Source organism: Phocoena sinus, chromosome 15 (genome assembly GCF_008692025.1).
Source record: "Phocoena sinus isolate mPhoSin1 chromosome 15, mPhoSin1.pri, whole genome shotgun sequence".
In the NCBI taxonomy this organism is placed as follows: Eukaryota; Metazoa; Chordata; class Mammalia; order Artiodactyla; family Phocoenidae; genus Phocoena; species Phocoena sinus.
In genome coordinates this window covers 29,946,656-29,968,639 of record NC_045777.1, presented here as the reverse complement: position 1 = coordinate 29,968,639, position 21,984 = coordinate 29,946,656, and the positions used below count along the sequence as shown (strand labels likewise).

Here is a 21,984-nt window from a genome sequence, read left to right as displayed (position 1 = left end):
AATTGCAATATCTAAGATGAAAAAATATACTGGATGGCAGTAACATTAAATTAGACTCTGCCAAAGAAAAGATTAGTGAATTTGAAGCCATAGCAGTAGAAACTATCCAAGATGAAGCACAGAGAGACTAAAGAATACAGAAGGATGAAAGAGCATCAGTGATTGCCAAATTAGTCGTAAGGACAGAATAAAGACATTTTAAAACTAAAAAAAATTTCCTCCCATTAATCTTTTCTTAGAAAGCTGTTGGAGGATGTTCTCCAGCAAACAAGTTAACCAAGGAACAGGAGACAAATTAAGCCATGGAATCAGATCCATCTCGTGAGAGCACCAGGATGATAGCAAAGAGAAGTCTCATAGTGAAAGTTGCAGTTGCACAGCAAGCTTACATAACAGGCATACCAGAATGAAGCAAGAAGAAAAAGCAATGATAGATTATCTGATATCTTTAAGCCAGTGGTTCTCAATTGGGGTGATTTCGCTGTCCCTTCTTCCCCCTCCCCCCAGGTCACTTGGCAATATTTGGACATGCTTTTGATTTGCCTGGTCCGGGGCTGGGGGATGGGTTGTAGGCATCTAGTGAGTAGAGGTCAGGGATTTTGCACAAGGCAATGCACAGGGCAGCCCCTCACAACAAAGGAATAACTGGCCCAAAATGACAGTAGTGTTGCTACTGAGAAACCCTAGTGTAAGCATACTAGCAAATTAAGTGGGAAAGGTAGAAAAAATTTTAGAATTGAGTTTTTAAATTACACAAGTGAAAAGAATGAAGCTGTTGGTAGCTCTTGGAAAAACAAAATTTGTTTAAGAAAGCAAATATGAGTATGGTATGCACTTGGCCTGCAGTAAATTTTATATATTTTTTAATATATATATTTATATATATATATCCTTAATATTATAAACAATAACTACTGGTATAACCAAAAAAGTCATGATATTAGATAATGTTAAGGTGTATATGTGAGAAAACGTATGAGAATGGGGATAGGCGTAGCAGAGCTACATCTTAGTACCATAAGTCAGTATTTAATTTCTAAATTGATAAATCAAGAAAGTGATAGAAGCTTATATCAAAATATGGAGGTAATTACCAAAAAGAAAATGTTAAAAGACTTGAAAGTGGTTGCCTCTGAGGATTAAGACTAGTGGAGGTTTGTGAAAGGTTGGAGTTGGGATTAAAATTTTTTTATTACAAGCCTTTAGGACTAGTATTTGATTTTTTAAAACTATAGGAATGTATTATTTTAATTAAAATTTTATTCTAAACAAAGACAAAATATTTTTGTGTGTATATGTGTATAAATATATATATGCCCATCATTGAAGATATTCAGAAGATATACCAAAGTTTCTGAACAGATAGTTTCCTTGAATGGGACACATTTATTAATATGTATAGGTTCTAGTATAATATAAAATTTTTATTTATTATTCTAATCACTGAGTTTTTACCAAGATAGTCATTTCTAAATGTCAGGAAATAATTCTGATCATCCTAATGATACTGACTCAGTTATTTCAATGTTTTTCCCCTTGTGTTGCAGTTGCAGGATGTGAGTTTGAATCTATGGAATGTCTACAGCAAGATGGATCCTATGTCTCTGGAGACTTTGCTTTCAGAAGTAAGGAGCTATACTGTATTTAACTTATAAATATTACAGCCAGCTCAATTATCCACTAATGGTATTTAACTTGTAGAAACGCAGGATATATTTTAGTTTGCTTTAGTCAAAGAATTGAACAGTTTCTCCCCCAATTATTATCTTGAACTTCTTGGGGGGTGGAAGGGGACCTCTTCCACTGTGAGGAAACCTCACCTGAGATGAGACCAAGGCTGCCTGCCTGGTCCAAGATTTAGGTTTTGACCTAAAGACATTCTTTCCGTTGGAACAATAAAGAGGGTGTCTTTTTGCACTCTTTCTCTGGCATGAAAAGATTAAAAAGTTGGTGTATGCCTTAAAAGAATCAAGGATTAGGCAGGGGTTGGCAACGTTTTTCTGTAAAGGGGTAGACAGTAACATTTTAGGCCTTGTGGGCCCTGTGTCTCTGTTTGAACTACTCAGCAATGCCATTATAGACAGTGCTTTAACAAATGAGTGTGTCTGTGTTCAAGGAAAGGCCATAATTTACTGACTCCTGGATTAAAGGGTCAGGCATTAATTTTTCATCTGAACTTTGAAGAAAAAATTCACAGTGCACAGAGCAATTTGCAATGAGGAGCAACAAACAAAACTAAGGTATAGGTACTTTGTTTAAACAGCTCAGTAGTGTCTCTCAGGGGTCATGGATGGATATGCATGGAAAAAGAACAGCTTGTATGTAGCCTTTTAATGAAATGAGCTGTGAAATCAAGACCCAACAAAAATAATTCAAAAAATGAAGACTGCACATCAGTCTTACAAATATTAATGCCTATACTTTAAGTAAAATGGTAGCAAACAGTATCATATTAAAAGAACATTCTGTGATGAAGCAGAGTTTATTAAGGGCTTAATATTTAGTTTAATATCAGGAAATCTATTAATGTAATCACTACTGATTTTTCTCCTTGGAACCATTTATGATAGCTCCATAGATGCTGAAAAGGCATTTGATGAAATTGAACATCCATTCTGTTAAACATTTCTAATAAAATAGGAATATAAAAGAAAATTAAAACCTGAACTTTTTGTTCTTTAAAAAGACCTAATCATCATCATCAATCCATGGCTTGCCTAATGATGGGAAAAAGTGAAAATGCAAAAATTACAACATTAAGAATGTAAGAATGATGGTAATTCCCTGGCGTTCTAGTGGCTAGGACTCCGTGCTTCCACTGCTGAGGGCCCAGGTTCAATCCCTGGTTGGGGAACTAAGATCCCGCAAGCTGCGTGGCATGGCCACAAGAAGAAAAAAAAAGAGGAAAAAAGAGTGTAAGAATGTTAAATAAAATTTAACCACAGACAAATAAGAGAGATAAGTAGTTTAGGAGTTTCTGCACAGTATCTGGGACCCATGCCCCACTTGCATGCAGTGCCCTGAACGTGAGGATGCTTCAGGTCACACATGGAAGCTAGACATAGCATTGTAGTTTTGAGAACATCACAAGCATCTCTGGAGTCAGTGGAATGGGACCACTCAGGAGAGCATCTTTAATTACACCTAGAACAGCAGTGACATCATGCAACTGAAGAAGCAACAGTGGTAATCATCATGGGCTGTAGACCAGGCCATTTCCTGGTTTTCTGACTTCCAGTGAGCTTGGTATTCTTAAGTGATACCATGAAGAAGTAGAAAGGAAGACCTTTTAATGTCTGATAGTGGACTTCCCATCTCACAGGAAGAGTGAGGAGGACTCAGGGCCAGATTTAATTTTATTTAGAAAGAATAAAGTAAGGTGATATTTCTTATACCAAAATATGATTGAGCACATTTATACCCACTACACTATGGAGAGCTCTTACAAATTGATAAGAAAAATACAACAGTGGGGAGCTAGGAGACAACCGGAATTGGCTGTTCACAAAATAAGAAATAAAAATGACCATGGTTTTCCACTCCCAGTTAGGGATATAGAAAGTCAAAAGAGACCATTATTCTCACCCTAATAACCAAAACAATCTGAATATGCAACAGAATAATAGTGTAAAATCATTAGAGAGCTGAAGATGCAAGGAAACCTCAAAGAACTCTGTTTTCTAAAAAAGTAGGGCCCTTCATAGGACACTGTTCTCATTTCCAGTAGAGCAGCAGGAGGAAGAGAAATCTATCACAGACAGGGATAAGAAAAAAATCAGTTGACCTTTTAAAGAGCTTTTAATGGCTGTATGTGAGTGAGTCAGCACCTACCCCTCAACTCTAAACCATAGGTCTTAACAAGCGCTCAGGGTAGTCCACCAAAGATTAGGAGCCAGGCAGGAGCACTGAGAACCATCCCCGCTGAGGTACTTGACACTCAGCTATAACCTGGATTAGCGCAGGAGAGCTGAGAGCAGTCATTTGGAGGCATTCCAGGTCTTTACAGAGTATAAGCAGCTGCCCTCTTAAGGCTGGGTACAAGGCAGCAAGGTAAGGATCTCTCTACACAGACAGAGCCAAGGGGACTAGAGAGCAAAGAGAACTCATTAGCCACCCAGAAATGTGGTAGCCAGCTTGTAAAGCAGGGAGAGATTGTCCATGATTCCGCAAGCTGGTAGCTCAGCTATAAAATGCAAAGAAATTTCCAGAATCTTGTCCCAGTACTCTGAGCAAAATCTTTATCAAAGTTCACACCCCACCCTCGAAATACTTGAATTTAGTGATGAAGTAAACCAAACTACAAATGCTACAAAATGCAGACCCTGATCAATTATAGATCAAGTTGACTTAGATCCCTGCTTTAGTGGCCTAACAAAAGAAAGGGATCTAGTGGCCCTTTCCTAGAGGTAAATGGTACTGTTTACCTCTGTTTTTACTGGTCTTTTATACAAAATGTCTGGCATATGATTTTTTAAAAATTATAAGACCAGAAGAAACAAGAAAATTTGATCTGTTTAAGTAACTGATAAAAATGCTAAAGAATCTGGAAGAAAATGGGACAACATGTGTGAAGAGTTGAGGAATTTTAGCAGAGACCTGAAAACTATAAAAAGAACCAAATGGAAATGCTAGAAATGAAAAATATATGGTATAGAAATGGAGGATTTATTAGGTTGGCTAATTTATCAGATTAGACACGAATGAAGAAAAGTTCAGTGAACTTGAAGATAAGTCAATAGGAAGTTTCCAAACTGAAGGACAGAGAGAAAAAGAGCAAAAGGGGTGGAACAGAGAATCCAGTATCTGCCAGTGTCAAATGATCTAGCATAGTAGATCATTGGAGTCCCAGACGGGAGAGTAGAGAGAAAATGGGGCTGGAAATTTAAGTTGATAATGTCTGAGAACTTTCCAAATTGATGAAATAAAATACATCCATCCACAGATCAAGAAGCTCAGTAAACCCTAAGTAGGATAAAATAAATATGTATGAAAATGACTATAAATTTGTGCAGGGTTCTCTGTGTTGAGTCTACAAGTGTTAATAAAATTCAAATCCAACAACCAAAAGAAGTTAAAATACAATTCTAGTCGTTACTTGTGCCTATAAAAAATTTTTAAAAAGGGAGCCAATCTGTACCCATATTACTTCTTAAAATCTACTTTTTTTTCTTCTCTCTTCTCTTGCTTAGCTGCTTCATAGCCTCCAAAGTTCTCTTTACAAACTCTTTTTCTCTTCAATATCCAAATACTTTTCTGTTCACATGTATTTTCTCTTTGCTAAGACTGGTAATCTTATAGTCAGAATTAGCATCTAGGCCTTAATTTTTACTGGTCAGTCACTGCTGGCAACTCTTTCATGGCCAGGGATCCTACAGCTCCATGCTTCTTGGTCAGATCCTGCAAAGAGAAAATGCATACTGCTCTGAGATTTGATTTAGAAAGATGTTCAAAATATGTTTGGTGAGAAAAGTAAAAAGCAGAGTGTATTTCCATCTTTGTAAAATAATTTGTGTTCAGTGTCTTAGAAACTAAAGATGGTAGTCTCACTGGTGGTTGTTACTATTTTACTTATTTTCATTTTCTTGTATTTATTACATCATGTAATTCTTTTCTTTTAAATCTTTTTCTTCCTCCCTCCCTCCCTCCCTCCCTCCCTGCGTTGGGTCTTCATTGCTGTGCATGGGCTTTCTCTAGTTGCAGCGAGCGGGGGCTCTTCATTGTGGTGCATGGGCTTCTCATTGCAGTGGCTTCTCTTGTTGTGTAGCACAGGCTCTAGGTGCACGGGCTTCAGTAGTTGTGCCACGTGGGCTCAGTAGTTGTGGTGCACGGGCTCTAGAGCGCAGGCTCAGTAGTTGTGGCACATGGGCTTAGTTGCTCCGTAGCATGTGGGATCTTCCCGGACCAGGGCTCGAACCTGTGTCCCCTGCATTGGCAGGCGGATTCTTAACCACTGCACCACCAGGGAAGTCCTACCTCGTGTAATTCTTAAAAATACTTTTAAATATTGAAATTAAGCTTCTTTTCCCTTTTTGAGTCACCTGAGATCAGACACTGCCGGATGCCAGCATAGGGGCAAGAGTTCTGTCTGAAGTTCAGGGTCCTTTCCTGGTGGCCAAGGGCCAAGGCACACTGGCATGTTTCTTGGGGTTTGCAGACTTCTGCTGCTTATCTGATCTTGATATCCATCTGGGCCTGTCTTCTGGATTCGGCCTTCAGGAGTCTGAGCAGAGAGACTTTCTCTTCTTCATCATCAGATCCAACGAACCAATTCTACCTCCATACACAGTATCCATTTCCACAAATGCACTGTTTGTGCTGGGGAAAAATTGGAGAATAGTGTGTCTAGTGGAAACCACACAGGCTCTGGGTATCCCTTACCTAGATATATTTTCACTTTTGCTAGTTGTTAGTATTGCATCCTTAGGTCATTTTACCATTTAGTACCTCAGTCTCCTCATCTATAAAGTGGGCATAGAGAAGTACACAAGGATATTAGGAAGATTTGAATACAAACACACACACACACGTGAAATCTTCCATTTCAGTCATAGCATGGATTCCCAATGGTCTAGTGGTTAGGATTTGTCACTGTTGGTCATAGCGTGGAGCTGAAGGCAGTATTTAATGATTCATTCCACCTTATTCTGTAATTAGTACTGACATATCCACCTCCCTCAGGGAACTTTTTTGGGAGCAAAGTGCCTATCTTTTCTGTGTATCCCCCAAAGCACGCAGTGTTTTTCCGTAGAAGATAGCCAGAAAATGGTGACTGCCCAACTGTATAACTCTACTTCTTATCGTAGACCCAAACCAAGGTGAGTGTCACCATGTAGGCCATTAAAATAGAAACATACTTTTGAGTTTGTTTCTAAATAGAATTGGAAAACAGAATAAAGTGTATTCTGTACTAATAGCTATATTGGTTCTTTTTGTTTTCCTAAGCCTCACAAAGTGAAGCATTCTGGTATAGCCCAAGGGATTGGACAGAGCCAATCAAGGAAAGCACAGACCCACAATGGGTTGCATAGCCTCAAATGTGACTTACCTGAGGCCAGTGATATGCATTATGGGTGTCTGAGAGATAGAGCAGACAAGTTCCAGGAAATCAAGGTGGAGGCTCAGATGTTCTTAGCCAACTCCAGCTAGCCAACAGTAGAAGCAGAGAAATTGACAAGTACTGCAGACATCTAGTGTGTAAGGCCTGGTAATAAGCACTTTCTACAGGTTATTTCATTTAATTCCTATAATATCTCTGTAAGGTAAATAATAGCCCCCGCCATTATGCACATAAGGCATTTGCGGCTCAGAGAAGTTAGCTCCCTTGCCGGAGGTCACAAAGCCAGTAAGAGGCAAAGCAAAGTTTCCAGCACAGGTCTTTCTGAATCTAATCATAGTTTAGCTTTGCCTGCTGTGTGTGTTTTAGGTTTCTTCTCATGTATGGATTCCCCCTCCTTCTCTTTGTTCCCACCCATCCCTCGCTAACTGTAGAAGAAACCAGATCATTGTCATATGGTTGTCCTTACTGGGATTTTTTTTTTTAATTTATTTTATTTTTGGCTGCTTTGGGTCTTTGCTGCGCTCGGGCTTTCTTTAGTTGCAGCAAGTGGGAGCTACTCTTTGTTGTGGTGCATGGGCTTCTCATCGCGGTGGCTTCTCTTGTAGCGGAGCACTGGCTCTAGGTGCGCGGACCTCAGTAATTGTGGCCCACGGGATCAGTAGCTGTGGCTTGCAGGCTGTAGAGCACAGGCTCAGTAGTTGTGGCCCACGGGCTTAGTTGCTCCACAACATTTGGAATCTTCCAGGACCAGGGCTCGAATCCGTGTCCTCTGCCTTGGCAGGCAGATTCTTAACCCCCGTGCCACCAGGGAAGCCCCTTACTGGGATTTTGTTGATTGCATTCCCATGATGTAGTTTAACAGTTTCCCTGTCTTCTGTATTTCCTGATTATTAGTAATTGAATCTAGAGGTTTAATCAGTTTCAGGGTTGATTTTTAGAGGGAAGATTACTTCATAGAGGGTATTGTGTTCCTTACCAAGAAGTACGTGTATCTAATTGATTCTCTTTATTTTGTGAACAGCCATTGATATGCAATCTTCAGATCTTTACTTCATTAATTAGAGTCTTAATTCACTATTGCAAAATGGTGGTATTCCAATTCTATAATTCCTTCTTCATTTATATTCTCTAAAGAGAAATATTCAGCTTGCTAATATTGTTTATGCAGTGGTGACGTTCATGTAGGAAAAGCAAGATAAATGCTTGAATTCTTGCTTTTACTTTTAAGTTTTCAAAATAAGGTTGGTTCCCAACCGTTTTCCAAAAGTAACCAGTAAAAAAAAAAATAGTTTTTTAAAATATATCTAATTTTGAACTCATAGATTTAAATATATTTGATATGTTTCTGTCCATTGCAGTTATCATTTTTACCGATGCTCTAAATTGTTCCATCTTTGGGCTGTGGTCTCACTTCAAGTTGGTTACAAATCCTTTTAACACAATCTTAACAGTCCTCAATAACTTCTCTGCTATATACTGTGACAAGATATTCCAGGCTTATCTTGTACGTTTCCTGTCTCAGACCTGGAATTGGTCATTTCTCTAGTAAGTTACGGTTTCTTTGAGTGGGAAATCACATTTCAGCACCACAGTCTGGGTGCTAGAAATGCTCCTTGCTCCTGGTTTGGTCATTGTTTCTAGGTGTCTTCAGTGGACGAGACTAGGAAATTCTCTTCTCGCTCTCCCTGCTCCCTCGCCTTTTCTCTCCTTGTGTGTGTGTATGTGTGTATACACACATACATACTTATATATACATGCACATGTATATACATACATATGTACACACATATATACCTGATTTTTATCCTATGTTATATATAAAACATACTCAGAAAACAATACCAGCACTGTCTCCTCCGTATTACTGAAAATAATTTTAGACATATATTGACATATATGTAATGTAATACATGTGCGTGTATATAAATATCTATATATAAAATAAACAAAATACAGATTGTCTAGGCAGCAAATAGTGAAGTCACTTGAGAATGTTGTTTACACTAAGTATTCCCAGCAGAGATCCATTATGCTTTATGCCTAGGTCCATTGCATGTCTAACACAGAGTTCATAGGTATGAGTACTTATGTATCCTTAAAGAGAAGAGTAGGGAAGAGCATAGATCCAGACAGCCAGTTTTAGTGCAGCAAACAGGATGCCTGCTGTAAGCAAGGCACTAGGCTGGGTGCTTGTCATGTACACTTACACAGTGTGAGATGGACAGTAAAGAGAACTATCCAATTTGAGTACAATTTAACAGCAACTTCCAAATAAGGACAAAGATGTCACTTGAGTATCTCAATCAAGCAAGTCATAGCTGATATTTTGGGTTAACTGATGATGCCTGAAAAAAAAAGCCGGGAACACAAAGCAATGTGTAGTGGTTGGGAACAAGAATGAGTTCAGAGAGGAGGCTGAAAAGCAGCTGGGATGGGGGAGGGAGGCAGGCTGTATGTAGAGGAGAGTCAGCTGGGAAGGTGCAGAGTTCCTCATACTTGTAGGAGGAGAGGATGAGGGAGGAAAGGGCTCTGGGCCACCTCTGGCCCCACTGAACTTCTAACTAAAGTCAACTAATTTGTCCTTAAACAAAGCTTCACTCTGTGAGCTTATATGCTAGGTGTAGTGTCTCATAAATAGCTTTAGGTGACTCATAAATAACTCCCTCTTCAACAAGGGTTGCTAACTGTCCTTTTTAAACAGCTTTTAAAGGACATTACTGCCCTTTTTTTTCTGTTATGCGGGCCTCTCACTGTTGTGGCCTCTCCCGTTGCGGAGCACAGGCTCCGGACACGCAGGCTCAGCGGCCATAGCTCACAGGCCCAGCCGCTCCACGGCATGTGGTATCTTCCTGGACCGGGGCACGAACCTGCGTCCCCTGCATCGGCAGGCGGACTCTCAACCACTGCGCCACCAGGGAAGCCCATTTACTGCCCTTTAAAAAAAAAAAACAAAAAACCCCAGCTTTATTGGAATATAATTTATATACCATAAAATTTACCCATTTTAAGTGTACAGTTTGGTGATTTTAGTAAGTTTACAGAGGTGTGCAACTATCACCACAATTTGAATTTTAGAACATTTCATCAACCCAGAAAGTTCCCTTGTCCTCACTTGCAGTCAACCTCCATTCCCACGGTCAGCCCTGAGCAAACCACTAATCTACTTTCTGTCTCTAGATTTGTCTTTTCTGAGTATTTCATATACTGTAGTCTTTTATATATGGCCTCTTTCATTGGGCATAATGTTTTTGAGGTCCATCCATGTGGTAACATGTATCAGTAGTTTGCTACTACCTTTTAAACAACATATTTAAACGGTCTGGTATTTTGAGATCAGATGCGGTTTCATGATTCTGGTTTTCTAAAGTACCTCCTTGAATGACCACATTATCTTTTCATTTTCTTTCTAGGATTTGGTGGCTTTTGAACGTCAGTGGACTAGCTTCTTCGCCAGTTTTGACACAGAAATTCCCTTCTTGCTGGAATTGTCTGAATCTCAGGCGGGTGAGGTATGTAAAGGAAGGGTTAAAGAGAAAGAAGAAATTGACTAGTTTATTTATTGTTTTTATTTTTATTAAAAATTTTCTCAGGGCTTCCCTGGTGGCGCAGTGGTTGAGAGTCCGCCTGCAGATACAGGGGACACGGGTTCGTGCCCCAGTCCGGAAGGATCCCACATTCCGCGGAGCGGCTGGGCCTGTGAGCTATGGCCGCTGAGCCTGTGCGTCCGGAGCCTGTGCTGCACGACGGGAGAGGCCACAGCAGTGAGAGGCCCGCGTACCGCAAAAAAAAAAAAAAAAAAAAAAAAAAAAATTCTCAGAATACAGCACTACCAATCTGAATTTGGCTATCATTTCCTTAAGATTTGTTGCATGCTATAAAGAAGTTTTTAACTCCCATGCCAACCCCTATATAAGAAGGTTTTTTTTTCTGTGCAGTTTCTCTACAAGAAAGATACTCATTTGTCAGAGGTGGTGCCCCTATCAGCCAGGAATTCTATTGGGCCCCAGTTAATAAGCCTAGGAATAATTCTCCACATGTGAATAGCACACCTTTGTCAGTTGAACCTCTAGGTAATGCCAAGCTTTCTTTCTAGGCAGACAACAGTAGTGAAGTTACTAGGTTCAGGATAAGACCCACTCCATGAGTAAACTGAGGTATGTAAATCAAGAACTAAGGCACAGGGGCTTCCCTGGTGGTCCAGTGGTAAAGAATCCGCCTTCCAGTGCAGGGTACGCGGGTTCAATCCCTGGTCAGGGAACTAAGATCCCACATGCCGTGGGACAACTAAGCCCACTTACCATAACTACTGAGCTCGCACGCCTCAACTAGAGCCCGCGTGCTGCAAACTATAGAGCCCATGTGCTCTGGGGCCTGCGCGCCACAACTAGAGAAGAGAAAACCTGCAGGCCACAACTGGAGAGAAGCCCGCGCACCACAGCAAAGAGCCCACGCGCTGCAACAAAAGATCCTGCATGCCTCAATGAACATCCCGCATGCCACAACTAAGACCAGATGCAGCCAAAAATAAATAAAATAAATAAATAAATAAAGTAAGTAAGGCACAAAACTGGTTCCCAAACTATTTCCCAAAACTAGTCAACAGGAAGGATCAAAAGAGTGATCTTGAGCTTGCACTTGAGCTTACTTTGGGCTTGCACTGCCAGTCCTCAGTTCTGCTGTGTTCCACTGTGACCCAGGACAGGCCCTACTCCTGCCCTTTGGAACTGGAGTTGATCTTTGTTGCTGTGCATTTTACTTTTACATTATGTTATAAACCCCACAATATATTGGGGTTATCTTTGTTTAAACAGTTGTCTTTTTTGGCTTTTAAAAATCTTTAAAAGTATTTTTTAAAGATTTAAATAATTAAAAAATTGTACATATCTGCCCATGTAGTTAGAATTTCTGGTGCTGTTCATTTCTTTGTGCAGACACAGATATCCATTTGGTATGATTTCCTTCGCCCTGAAGGATATCATTTAACATTTTTTGTAGTGTGAATCTTCTGATGATTAATTCTTCCAGCTTTTGTATGTCTGAAAAAAAATTTTATTTCACTTTCGTTTTTTTCTAATTAATTATTTATTTATTTTTGGCTGCATTGAGTCTTCATTTGCTGTACGCAGGCTTTCTCTAGTTGTGGCAAGCGGGGGCTACTCTTTGTTGCACTGTGCAGGCTTCTTATTGCGGTGGCTTCTCTTGTCATGGAGCATGGGCTCTAGGCACTTGGGCCTCAGTAGTTCTGGCTCACGGGCTGTAGAGTACAGGCTCAGTAGTTGTGGCACATGGACTTAGTTGCTCGGCGGCATGTGGGATCTTGCCGGACCAGGGGTTGAACCTGTGTCTCCTGCATTTGCAGGCAGATTCTTAACCACTATGCCACCAAGGAAATCCTTCACTTTCATTTTTGAAAGTATTTTTGCTGTATATCGAATTCTAGGTTGACAGTTTTTTCCTTACAGTACCTGAAAGATGTTGTTCCACTCTTTCTCACTTGCATTATTTCTGATGAGAAGTCATTGATCTTTATCTTTGTTCTTCTGTACATAACTTGTCATTCTTCCCTCTGGTAACTTTTATGATTTTCTCTTTCATTACTGGTTTTGAGTAATTTGATTATGGTATGTCTCACTATAATTTTGATCATATTTCCTATGCTTGGGTTTTGTTGAGCTTTTTGGATCTGGATTTTTAGTTTCATCAAGTTTGGAAAGTTTTTGGCCATTATTTTTTCTGTCCTCTTTTCCTTCAGAGACTCCAGTTACTTCTATATTAGGCCACTTGAAGTTGTCCCACCTCTCACTGATGCCCATTTCAGTTTTTAATTTTTTTTAATTCTTTTTTTCTTATTACTGATTCTAAGAGTAAAAAATATTCAAAAAGATATACTCAGTGAGGGCTTCCCTGGTGGCGCAGTGGTTGACAGTCTGCCTGCTGATGCAGGGGACACAGGTTCGTGCCCCAGTCCGGGAAGATCCCACATGCCACGGAGCGGCTAGGCCCGTGAGCCATGGCCACTGAGCCTGCGCGTCCGGAGCCTGTGCTCCACAACGGGAGAGGCCCCAACAGTGAGAGGCTCGCCTACCGCAAAAAAAAAGATATACTTGGTGACATGTCACTCCTGGGTTCTTACTACCATATTCTGATTCCCACTTTCTTCCCACCCTTTTTCCACTCATTCCATTACCAGTAGGTAACAAATCTCTTCAGTTTGTGGTTTGTGTTTTCTGTCTCTTTTGCACAAATGATCAGATACATAGGTATTTTCTTATATCCTTTCTTTCATTGAAGAGTAGCATACCATATGTAGTCATTTCCACTTTGTTCTTTTCACTTAACAGTGTATCCTGGAACTCTCTCTAGGTCAGTTCATTCTTTATTATAATTCATAGTACGGTTGACCCTTGAACAACACAGGCTTGAACTACCTGGGTCCACTTGCATATTTTTCAGTAGTAAATACTACAGTACTACACAGTCAGGATTGGTTGAATTCATGGATGCAGAGGAGCCGCGAATTCAGAGGGCCAACTATAAGTTATATGCAGAATAACCCCTGTCTTATGTATGTGTATTTAGGTTATTTTGCTGTTGCAAACAGTGCCATAGTAAATAACTCTGTGCTTATGTATTTTCATATTGTTGGAGGTTTGTATACCTAGTAATGGGATTGCTGGGTCAAAAGGTAAGTGCATATATAGTTGTGTTAGCTATTGCCAAATTTCCCTTCAGAAAGGTTGTCCTGATTTGCATTCCCACTAGCAACATATGAGAGTGCCTGTTTTACCACAGCCTCACCAATAGAATGTGTTGTCATACTTTTTAATTTTTGACAGTCTCATCGATGAGAAATGGTATCTTGGTATTATTTTAGTTTGTGTTTTTCTAATTATGACTAAGCTTGAACACTTTTTCATATGTTTGAAGGCCATTTTATTTTCATGTCTTTTTCCCATTTTAATATTGGTACAATCCTATTAACTGAGCTATAGAGCGCAGGTTTTAGGTCTTTTGTTCCTTGTTTTTTACGAGTTCTTTATATATTTAGGCTATTACCTTTTTGTCTGTGATATATATTCCAAATATTTCTTCCTTATTTATCAGTTGCTTTGTTTATGGTGGTTTTTTGCCATGTAAACTTTTTATCTTTATGTAAATTTATTAATATTTTCTTTTATTGCCTCTGGATTTTCAGTCATATACAGAAAGGCTTATAAATCTAAGGTTAAACAGGAATTTACCCTTTTAGTACTTGTATGGTTTAATTTTTAAAATTTAGATCCGTAATTCACTTGGGATTTTTTGTGTATATGATGTGAGATAGGGATCTGATTTTATCTTTTTTTCCCAAATCCAGTTAGAATCCTGACTATGCAGCTCACTAGCTCTGTGACCTGGGACAAGTTAATTAAATTAGCTAACTGATGAGTAAAGAGGGGATCATGATAGAATGAATTGCATAGGTTGTTACTAGGATTACAGTTGACCCTTGAACAGCACTGGCATTAGGGACCCAGACCCTCCAGACCCTCCACACAGTCGACAATCTGCATTTAACTTATAGCCAGCCCTTTGTGTACACAACACCTCCTTATACGCAGACCTTCCATATTTGCGGTTCCTTGGCATCCGCGGTTCCACATCCACAGATTCAACCAACTGCCTGTCATATATTACTGTGGTATTTACTATTTTAAAAGATCCACATATAAGTGGACCTGTGCAGTTAAAACGTTTGTTGTTCAAGGGTCAACTGTACTTGAGATAATACATTTAAATACCTGTCACAGTTCACATGGTAAACCTGTTATTCCTTTAATATATAAAGAGTTTTTACAAATCAGTAAGACAGACTCCAAAACTCCAATTGATAAACATACAGAGGATGTAAATAAACAGTTAATTACCAGAGCGGAGTCCAAATGGCCATTGAACATATCTGAAATATTCTACTTCATTAAAAATCAAAGGGGTATAAAATAAAAACAACAACGAGGTACCATTTTTCGTTTGTCAACTTGACAAATATATTTTTAAAAGGACATTTATTGGACAGTGCTTACCCTGAGATAGGCACACTCAGATATTGTAAGTGGAAGTGTACATTGATCAGACTTTTTTGAAAAACAATTTGGCAATATAGTTTTGCCTTCTTACCCTATAATTTCCTTTCCAGATTTGCCTTAAGGAAATAATCAGAGCTATAGATAAAATTTATGAAAAGTTATTCATTACAGTATTATTTATGATATAAGAGTTAGTAGCAATATAAATTTCCAAGAATAAAGGACTATTTAATAAACTTTGGTACAATCTATATATATTCTATGAATATACCATGAAGAAAAATTTGAAGAAAATGTACCAGAACGTTAATAGTTCTTAGAGATTGTAGGTGGTTTTTATTGTATTCTAAAATAAGCATATATTATTTATTTAATGGGGGGGAAACAATCAGCATTATTTAAGGGGATTAGAATTGCCTTTTGAAGTTTTGAACTCTTGACAAAGACCCTGCATATCAGTGTCTGATTAGTGTTTAGCCTAGCACTATGCACCTCAAAGCTGAGAAGTACTTCTGTGGTTTCCTGGGAAACTTCTGTCAGTACTTCTAAGTCCCTTGGATTCTCCCTCATTACTCATTTTAAATTAGTATACTAGAATTAATATATATTATAATTTATAGAATTAACATAATTCTAATTATTGGAAATGTAAAAAAAAATTTAATAGAAGAAAAAGATTCCTATATGGTTAGTAACTTAGAACACAGATGGTGGTTTGTCCAATTTCCTTTCAGTAGTTAAAAACTGTAGAATTTGACAAGGATTTTTCTTTACCTTCCTTTTCCTTTCTTTCTCTTTTGCAGCCTTTTATCTTTTTTTTTTCTTTGCTAATTGTTGTTTGTTTGCTTTCTATCCCCAAAATTCATGTTGTTATCCACCACATATGTCCTCCCATGTTCTTATAACAATCTATAAACATGCATCTCTCTCTCTCTCTCTCACACACACACACACACACACACACACACACGCGCGCGCACACATACTATAAACACACATACATGCATATATGATGGGTTTGTGATTGTTTTATAAAATTGTGATCTTAATATATATAATGTTGACTTCTTTTTTAGCCATTCAGAAGTTACTTTAGTCATGGAATGATTTCCAGTCATATAACTGAAAATAGGTAAGATTCTTGGGAAAGAAATTGAATGGTTGTTGACAAGGGGGTGGAAATGGGGGAGAATCTAAGTACAGAAGCTGGAGTCAGGAAAATATGGGTTGACTTTAGTCATCACAGAGTAAGAAATCCATACTCTATAAAATTGTCTGTTTCACTGCTTTTGTATTTTTGTATTAAAAAAAGTTTTATATTAAGGTGGCCTTTAAAACATTGTAACTTGCTAAAATCTAAAGAAAGAAATTTTTTATTCCATCAGTAACCCAGCAAAGCTAGAGGAAGCAGAGTGTGCAAGGGCTGGGCAGTGATCAACAGTGGCTTGTTGGGAAGTAAAAGGGATTGGGCATAAAGGTCCAGCCCCAGGTAGACATGGGAGCAATGAGGGTTGCTGCATTTGTTTTCTTGAGGTGTTTCCTTCAGTATCTCTTTTGCAATGATAATCAGGAGGGCCCAGCGGCGGATACTTCCTCTGATGGATAAATGCGAGTAGATCTTTCCTTTCTTTTCTTCCCCAACTGCAGTCCAATCTGGTAATGAGACAGACTACCCTGGCTGGGACTCAGAGTCATTTTCTGCACAGAGTCTCACTTAACTTGAATTAGCATCAGAATAGAATCAGGGTCATTTTTACTTTTAACAGCCCCAGTTTGCCTGAAGCTTAAGGAAGTATGTTTAAGAACAATGAGAAGAAATACAAAGGATTTTCCACATGACATACTCTAAGGGCAATTTAAGGAAAGGGTATGGGATAAAGAAAGCTGTCTTAGTCTGTTTTAGCTCCTGTAACAAAAATACCATAGACTGGGTAGCTTATAAACAACAAACATTTATTTCTCCATTATAGTTCTGGAGACTGGGAAGTCCAGGATCATGGCACTGGCAGATTTGGTGTCTGGTGAGGGCCCACTTTCTCATAGATGGGTGTCATTTCACTCTAACCTCACATAGCAGGAGGGGCAAGGGGGATCTCTCTGGAACCTCTTTTATAAGAGTTTCTTTTATAATCCTGTTCGTGAAGGCTCTATCCTTATGACCTAATCACCTCCCCAAATCCCTACCTCGTAATACCATCACTTTGGGGGTTAGGATTTTAACATGTTGAATTTTGGGAGAACACAACATTCAATCCATAGCAGAAACTATCTTTTTAAAATATCCTTTAGTCATTGACTATTTGTTGACAAATAGGTGTGACATACTAAGCAAGAGATACATGATTTAAAAATAAACCAGACACAGTCTCTGCCCTCATGGAGTGAATAGTGTGGTGGAGAAATAAGACATTAATCAAGCAACCTCACAAAGAAATATGTAATTGCAAACTCTGATTGACGCCTTGAAGGAAAAAAGAACATGGTACTGTGAAGACCACACTGGAGAGCTGACCTCTGGGGGGAGATGAGATGTGAATGATGAGTAAAGATAATTAAGGGACAAAAGCAGTGGTCCTGAGATGAGAACGTAAGGAACATAAAAGAAATGTGTGTTGAGGAACATAAAAGAAGATGAGTTTGGCTGGAGTGTGGAAGTTGGGAGAGAGTGGCCTTATATGGAGCTAAAGAAGTTGGCCAGGCCAGACCATGTTAGTCTTTGTTGGCCATGTGAAAGATTTCAGCCCTTCTCCTGAAAATAAAGGCTTTGAATGTTTAAAAGATTATCTTCTCTGCAATGTGGAGAATGGATTATAGGAGGGCAGAGTGGAAGCAGAGTGGAAAGTAGGGAAACTCTGAGGAAGCATTGCAGCCAAGAGGAAAGAGGGAAGAGAGGGATGGGTGCAGAGATGGGTAGGTGTGGTGGTGAGAACATTTGCAACCCCACTTTCCTCCTTCCCTCCTAAAGCTACTTGGGAATGGTTAACAGCTCTATTGTTTGTCTACAGTGTGAGTATCACAACTGCTATCATTCTTGAAAATGTATATTTCTATCAAAATGCTATTGTATAAAACTGGGATTTTGCTCCATCTCTGTATCATGGACAGCAAACTTACAGAACTTTCTCCTTAAGCAGCAGGACAAGCTAAAAATATAAACATGGCTTGGGTTTAGTTATGTCCCTATGGGTCAGTAGGAGGAGTCAAAGATAATCTGGTATCTCTTCCCAACCAGCAGGGAGTATTAGGTGGACTGTACTAATCACCTTGCTCAAACCGCAGGATGACAGTCAGAGAAGCCCAAGAACTCACTCATTTGGAAGTTTCCCTAGCCAGTAATCTCTTCACTAATTACATGTTTTTGATTTGCCACTCTAGCCCTAATAGGCAGCCATTTGTTCTCTTTGGTAATCATTCCACACAAGAAAACCTGAATGCTGGCAACTTTAACTTCCCTTCTGAAGGGCACCTGGTACGCAGCACTGGTCCCAGCGGGAGCTTTGCCAAACACATGGTGAGTGGCTTGACTACCTGGTGCTTAATTGGTTTTATTATCAAATAGGAAGGAGGGGAGCTGGATAAATGGAACCTTTCCAACTAGTGTATTGATTTAACCTTGAACTTGAAGTTGTTTTGGTGTGAAAAGTGATCACAAACTGACTGTGTATTTTTATATAAGTACTAGATATGATTTGAAAGTATCATATTTAATTTTTAAATATTGAAGGGAAAAGGTTAAAAAAATACTTTCACGAACCAAACTTTCAGTTATCCAAGTAGTATCAACAGTAGAATAAGAATTTTAAATTAACTTTAAAATAGACAGTCATTCCAAGCCTAAATTTGTTATGTCTTGACTGTTACATTTCAAGTGTTAAAAGAGAACTATCATCTAGAAATCTATATCCAGTGACAACCTCCTTCAATAATGAAGGGGTAATCAAGACATGCTCAGATGAAAGAAAACTAAGAGAATTTGTTGCCAGCAGACCTACCCTAAAAGAATGACTAAAGGAAGTTTGGTCAAAACAAAGAAGAAATGATAAAAAAAAAAAAAAAAAAAAAAAAAGAAGGAATCTTGGAACAATAAGGAGGACAAAAGAACACAATGATAAAACCAGTACGTTTTTTTGGTATACTTTAAAATAGTGAATTTTATCTCAAAAAAATTGCAAAAAAAGAAACCAACCCCAGTGCACACCCACATTGTGGATGACTTAGCCAATTTCTGTTTTTAGGTCTGTATGACTCCAAAGCCAAAGGGCTTTCGGTCATTAACTCAGTAATCATTATTGAGTGTCTACTATGTGCCAGTCACTGTGCTAGGTGCATGGAAAATATAGTCATGGTCTTTGCCTCGAAGGATCTCACAGACTAGTAGAAGAGTCAGTGAGGATGGTGCTGTAAAATGTTTGGAGCAATAATTTAGCCATCCATTACACACCTTAGAATGGCTGAAACACTGACAACACCAAATGTGGAGCAACAGAAACTCTCATTCATTACTGGTGAGAATGCAAAATGGTACAGCCACTTTGGAAGACAGTTTGGCAGTTTCTTGCAAAACTAAACATACTTTTAACATCAGTCATGCTCTTTGGTATTTACCCAAATGAGCTGAAAACTTAGGTCCACACAAAAACCTACACAAGGAATTTTTTCTTATAACATCACTTTTCATAATTGCCAAAACTTGGAAACTTGGAAGCAGCCAAGATGTCCTTCAGCAAGTGACTAGATAAGTAAACTGTGTTACATCCATACAGTGGACTGTGTTTCAGTGATAAAAAGAGCTATCAAGCCACAAAAAGACGTGGAGGAACCTAAAATGCATATTGCTAAGTTAAAGAAGCCAATCTTTAATGGCTACATAGTATATGACTCCCACTATATGACATTCTGGAAAAGGTACAGCAGTGGAGGCAGTAAAGGGAATTCCCTGGCGGTCCAGTGGTTAAGGATTCCACACTCTCACTGCCACTCTCACTGCCGAGGGCCTGGGTTCAATCCCTGGTCGGGGGAACTAAGATCCTACAAGCCACGCGGTGCAGCCAAAAAAAAAAAAAAAAATGGAGACAGTAAAAAGATCAGTTGTTGCCTGGAGTTTGGGAAGAAGGGAGAATAGATGGATCTTAGTGGATTTTTAGGGAAGTGAAACTATTCTGTATGATATTGTCATGATGGGCACATGTCATTATACATTTGTATAACCCATAGAATGTACAATACAAAGAGCGAACCCTAATGTAAACTATGGACTCTAGTTAATAATAATTTATCAATATTAGTTCATCAGTTGTAACAAATATAATATTACAAGACAAATAATAGGGGAAATTGTGGAGGCAGAGGGAAGGACAGGAGATAATGTGGGAACTCTCTGTGCTTTCGGATCAGTCTTTCTGTCAACCTGAAACTGCTCTAAAAAAAAATAGTCTATTACCAAAACAAAAATGTAGCAGGTTATTTTTACAACTTTCTGTAATAATTGGGGTTCTTTATTTTACAAACATGAAAACCTAATGAAGTCAAGGAACTTACTGAGACCTGGTCCTGGGGTGGTGGGGGGCCTAGTTATGAACTTTCATCTTCATTCATCTCTGTTTCAAGGTGATGTACTTATCTTTTCCATTTCTGTGCCATTTGTGAATAATTTACAAATTAACAGGTGATATTAAATCTGAAAATCCAGATTATCTGAGCAGTTTTACATTACACATGCAAATTCTGTTGTACCAATTTCCTTTTTAATGTAAATGTCAATAACATTTTTTTTCAAGTATAGTCGATTTACAATATTGTGTTAGTTTCAGGTGTATAGCACAGTGATTCAGTTATACATATATATGTGTGTATGTGTATATACACACACACACACACACACACACACACACACACACACACACACACACATATTCTTCAGATTCTCTTCCCTTATAGGTTATTACAAAATACTGAGTATAGTTCCCTGTGCTATACAGTAGGTCCTTGTTGGTTATCTATTTTATATATAGTAGTGTGTATATGTTAATCCCAGCCTCCTAATTTATCCCTCCCCTCACGCCCTTTTCCCTTTGATAACCATGAATTTGTTTTCTATGCCTGTGAGTCTCTTTCTGTTTTGGAAATAAGTTCATTTGTATTTTTTTTTTTTTAGATTCCACATATAATATCATATGTATTTATCTTTTTCTCTCTCTGGTTTACTTCATTTAGTATGATCATCTCTAGGTCCACCCATGTTGCTGCAAATGGCATTATTTCATCCTTTTCTTGGCTGAGTAGTATTCCACTGTATTTATATACCACATCTTCTTTATCCATTCATCTGTTGATGGACATTTAGGTTGTTTCCATGTCTTAGCTACAGTAAATAGTGCTGCAATGAACATTGGGGTGCATTGTATCTTTTCAAATTATGGTTTTCTCCAGTATGTGCCCAGGGGTGGGATTCCTGGATCACATGCCAGCTCTATTTTTAGTTTTTTGGGGAACCTCCATACTGTTCTCCATAGTGGCTGCACCAATTTACATTCCCACCAACAGTGTAGGAGGGTTCCCTTTTCTCCACACCCTCTCCAGTATTTATTATTTGTAGACTTTTTTTTTTGCGGTACGCAGGCCTCTCACTGCTGTGGCCTCTCCCATTGCGGAGCACAGGCACCGTACGCACAGGCCCAGCGGCCACGGCCCACGGGCCCAGCCGCTCCGTGGCACGCGGGATCCTCCCAGATCGGGGCACGAACCCGCACCCCCTGCCCCAGCAGGCAGACTCTCAACCCCTGTGCCACCAGGGAAGCCCCTGTAGACTTTTTGATGATGCCATTCTGACCAGTGTGAGATGATACCTCATTGTAGTTTTGA

General features: G+C 39.0%; 1 protein-coding gene across 5 annotated transcripts in view; it reads left to right on the top strand.

Annotated features, from left to right (window-relative positions):
* Positions 1 to 21,984, top strand: part of C15H20orf194 (chromosome 15 C20orf194 homolog) — a 149,820-nt gene that overhangs the window by 48,228 nt on the left and 79,608 nt on the right. For all 5 annotated transcript variants that reach the window (XR_004345717.1, XM_032604600.1, XM_032604602.1 and 2 more), the window contains exons 7-10: positions 1,548 to 1,625; positions 10,468 to 10,566; positions 16,200 to 16,255; positions 18,499 to 18,634. Coding sequence is in view for 4 of the 5 variants with exons in the window: in XM_032604600.1 (XP_032460491.1) it covers positions 1,548 to 1,625; positions 10,468 to 10,566; positions 16,200 to 16,255; positions 18,499 to 18,634 (369 nt within the window). In the remaining variant the exon portion in view is untranslated. The remainder of the gene's footprint in view (positions 1 to 1,547; positions 1,626 to 10,467; positions 10,567 to 16,199; positions 16,256 to 18,498; positions 18,635 to 21,984) is intronic.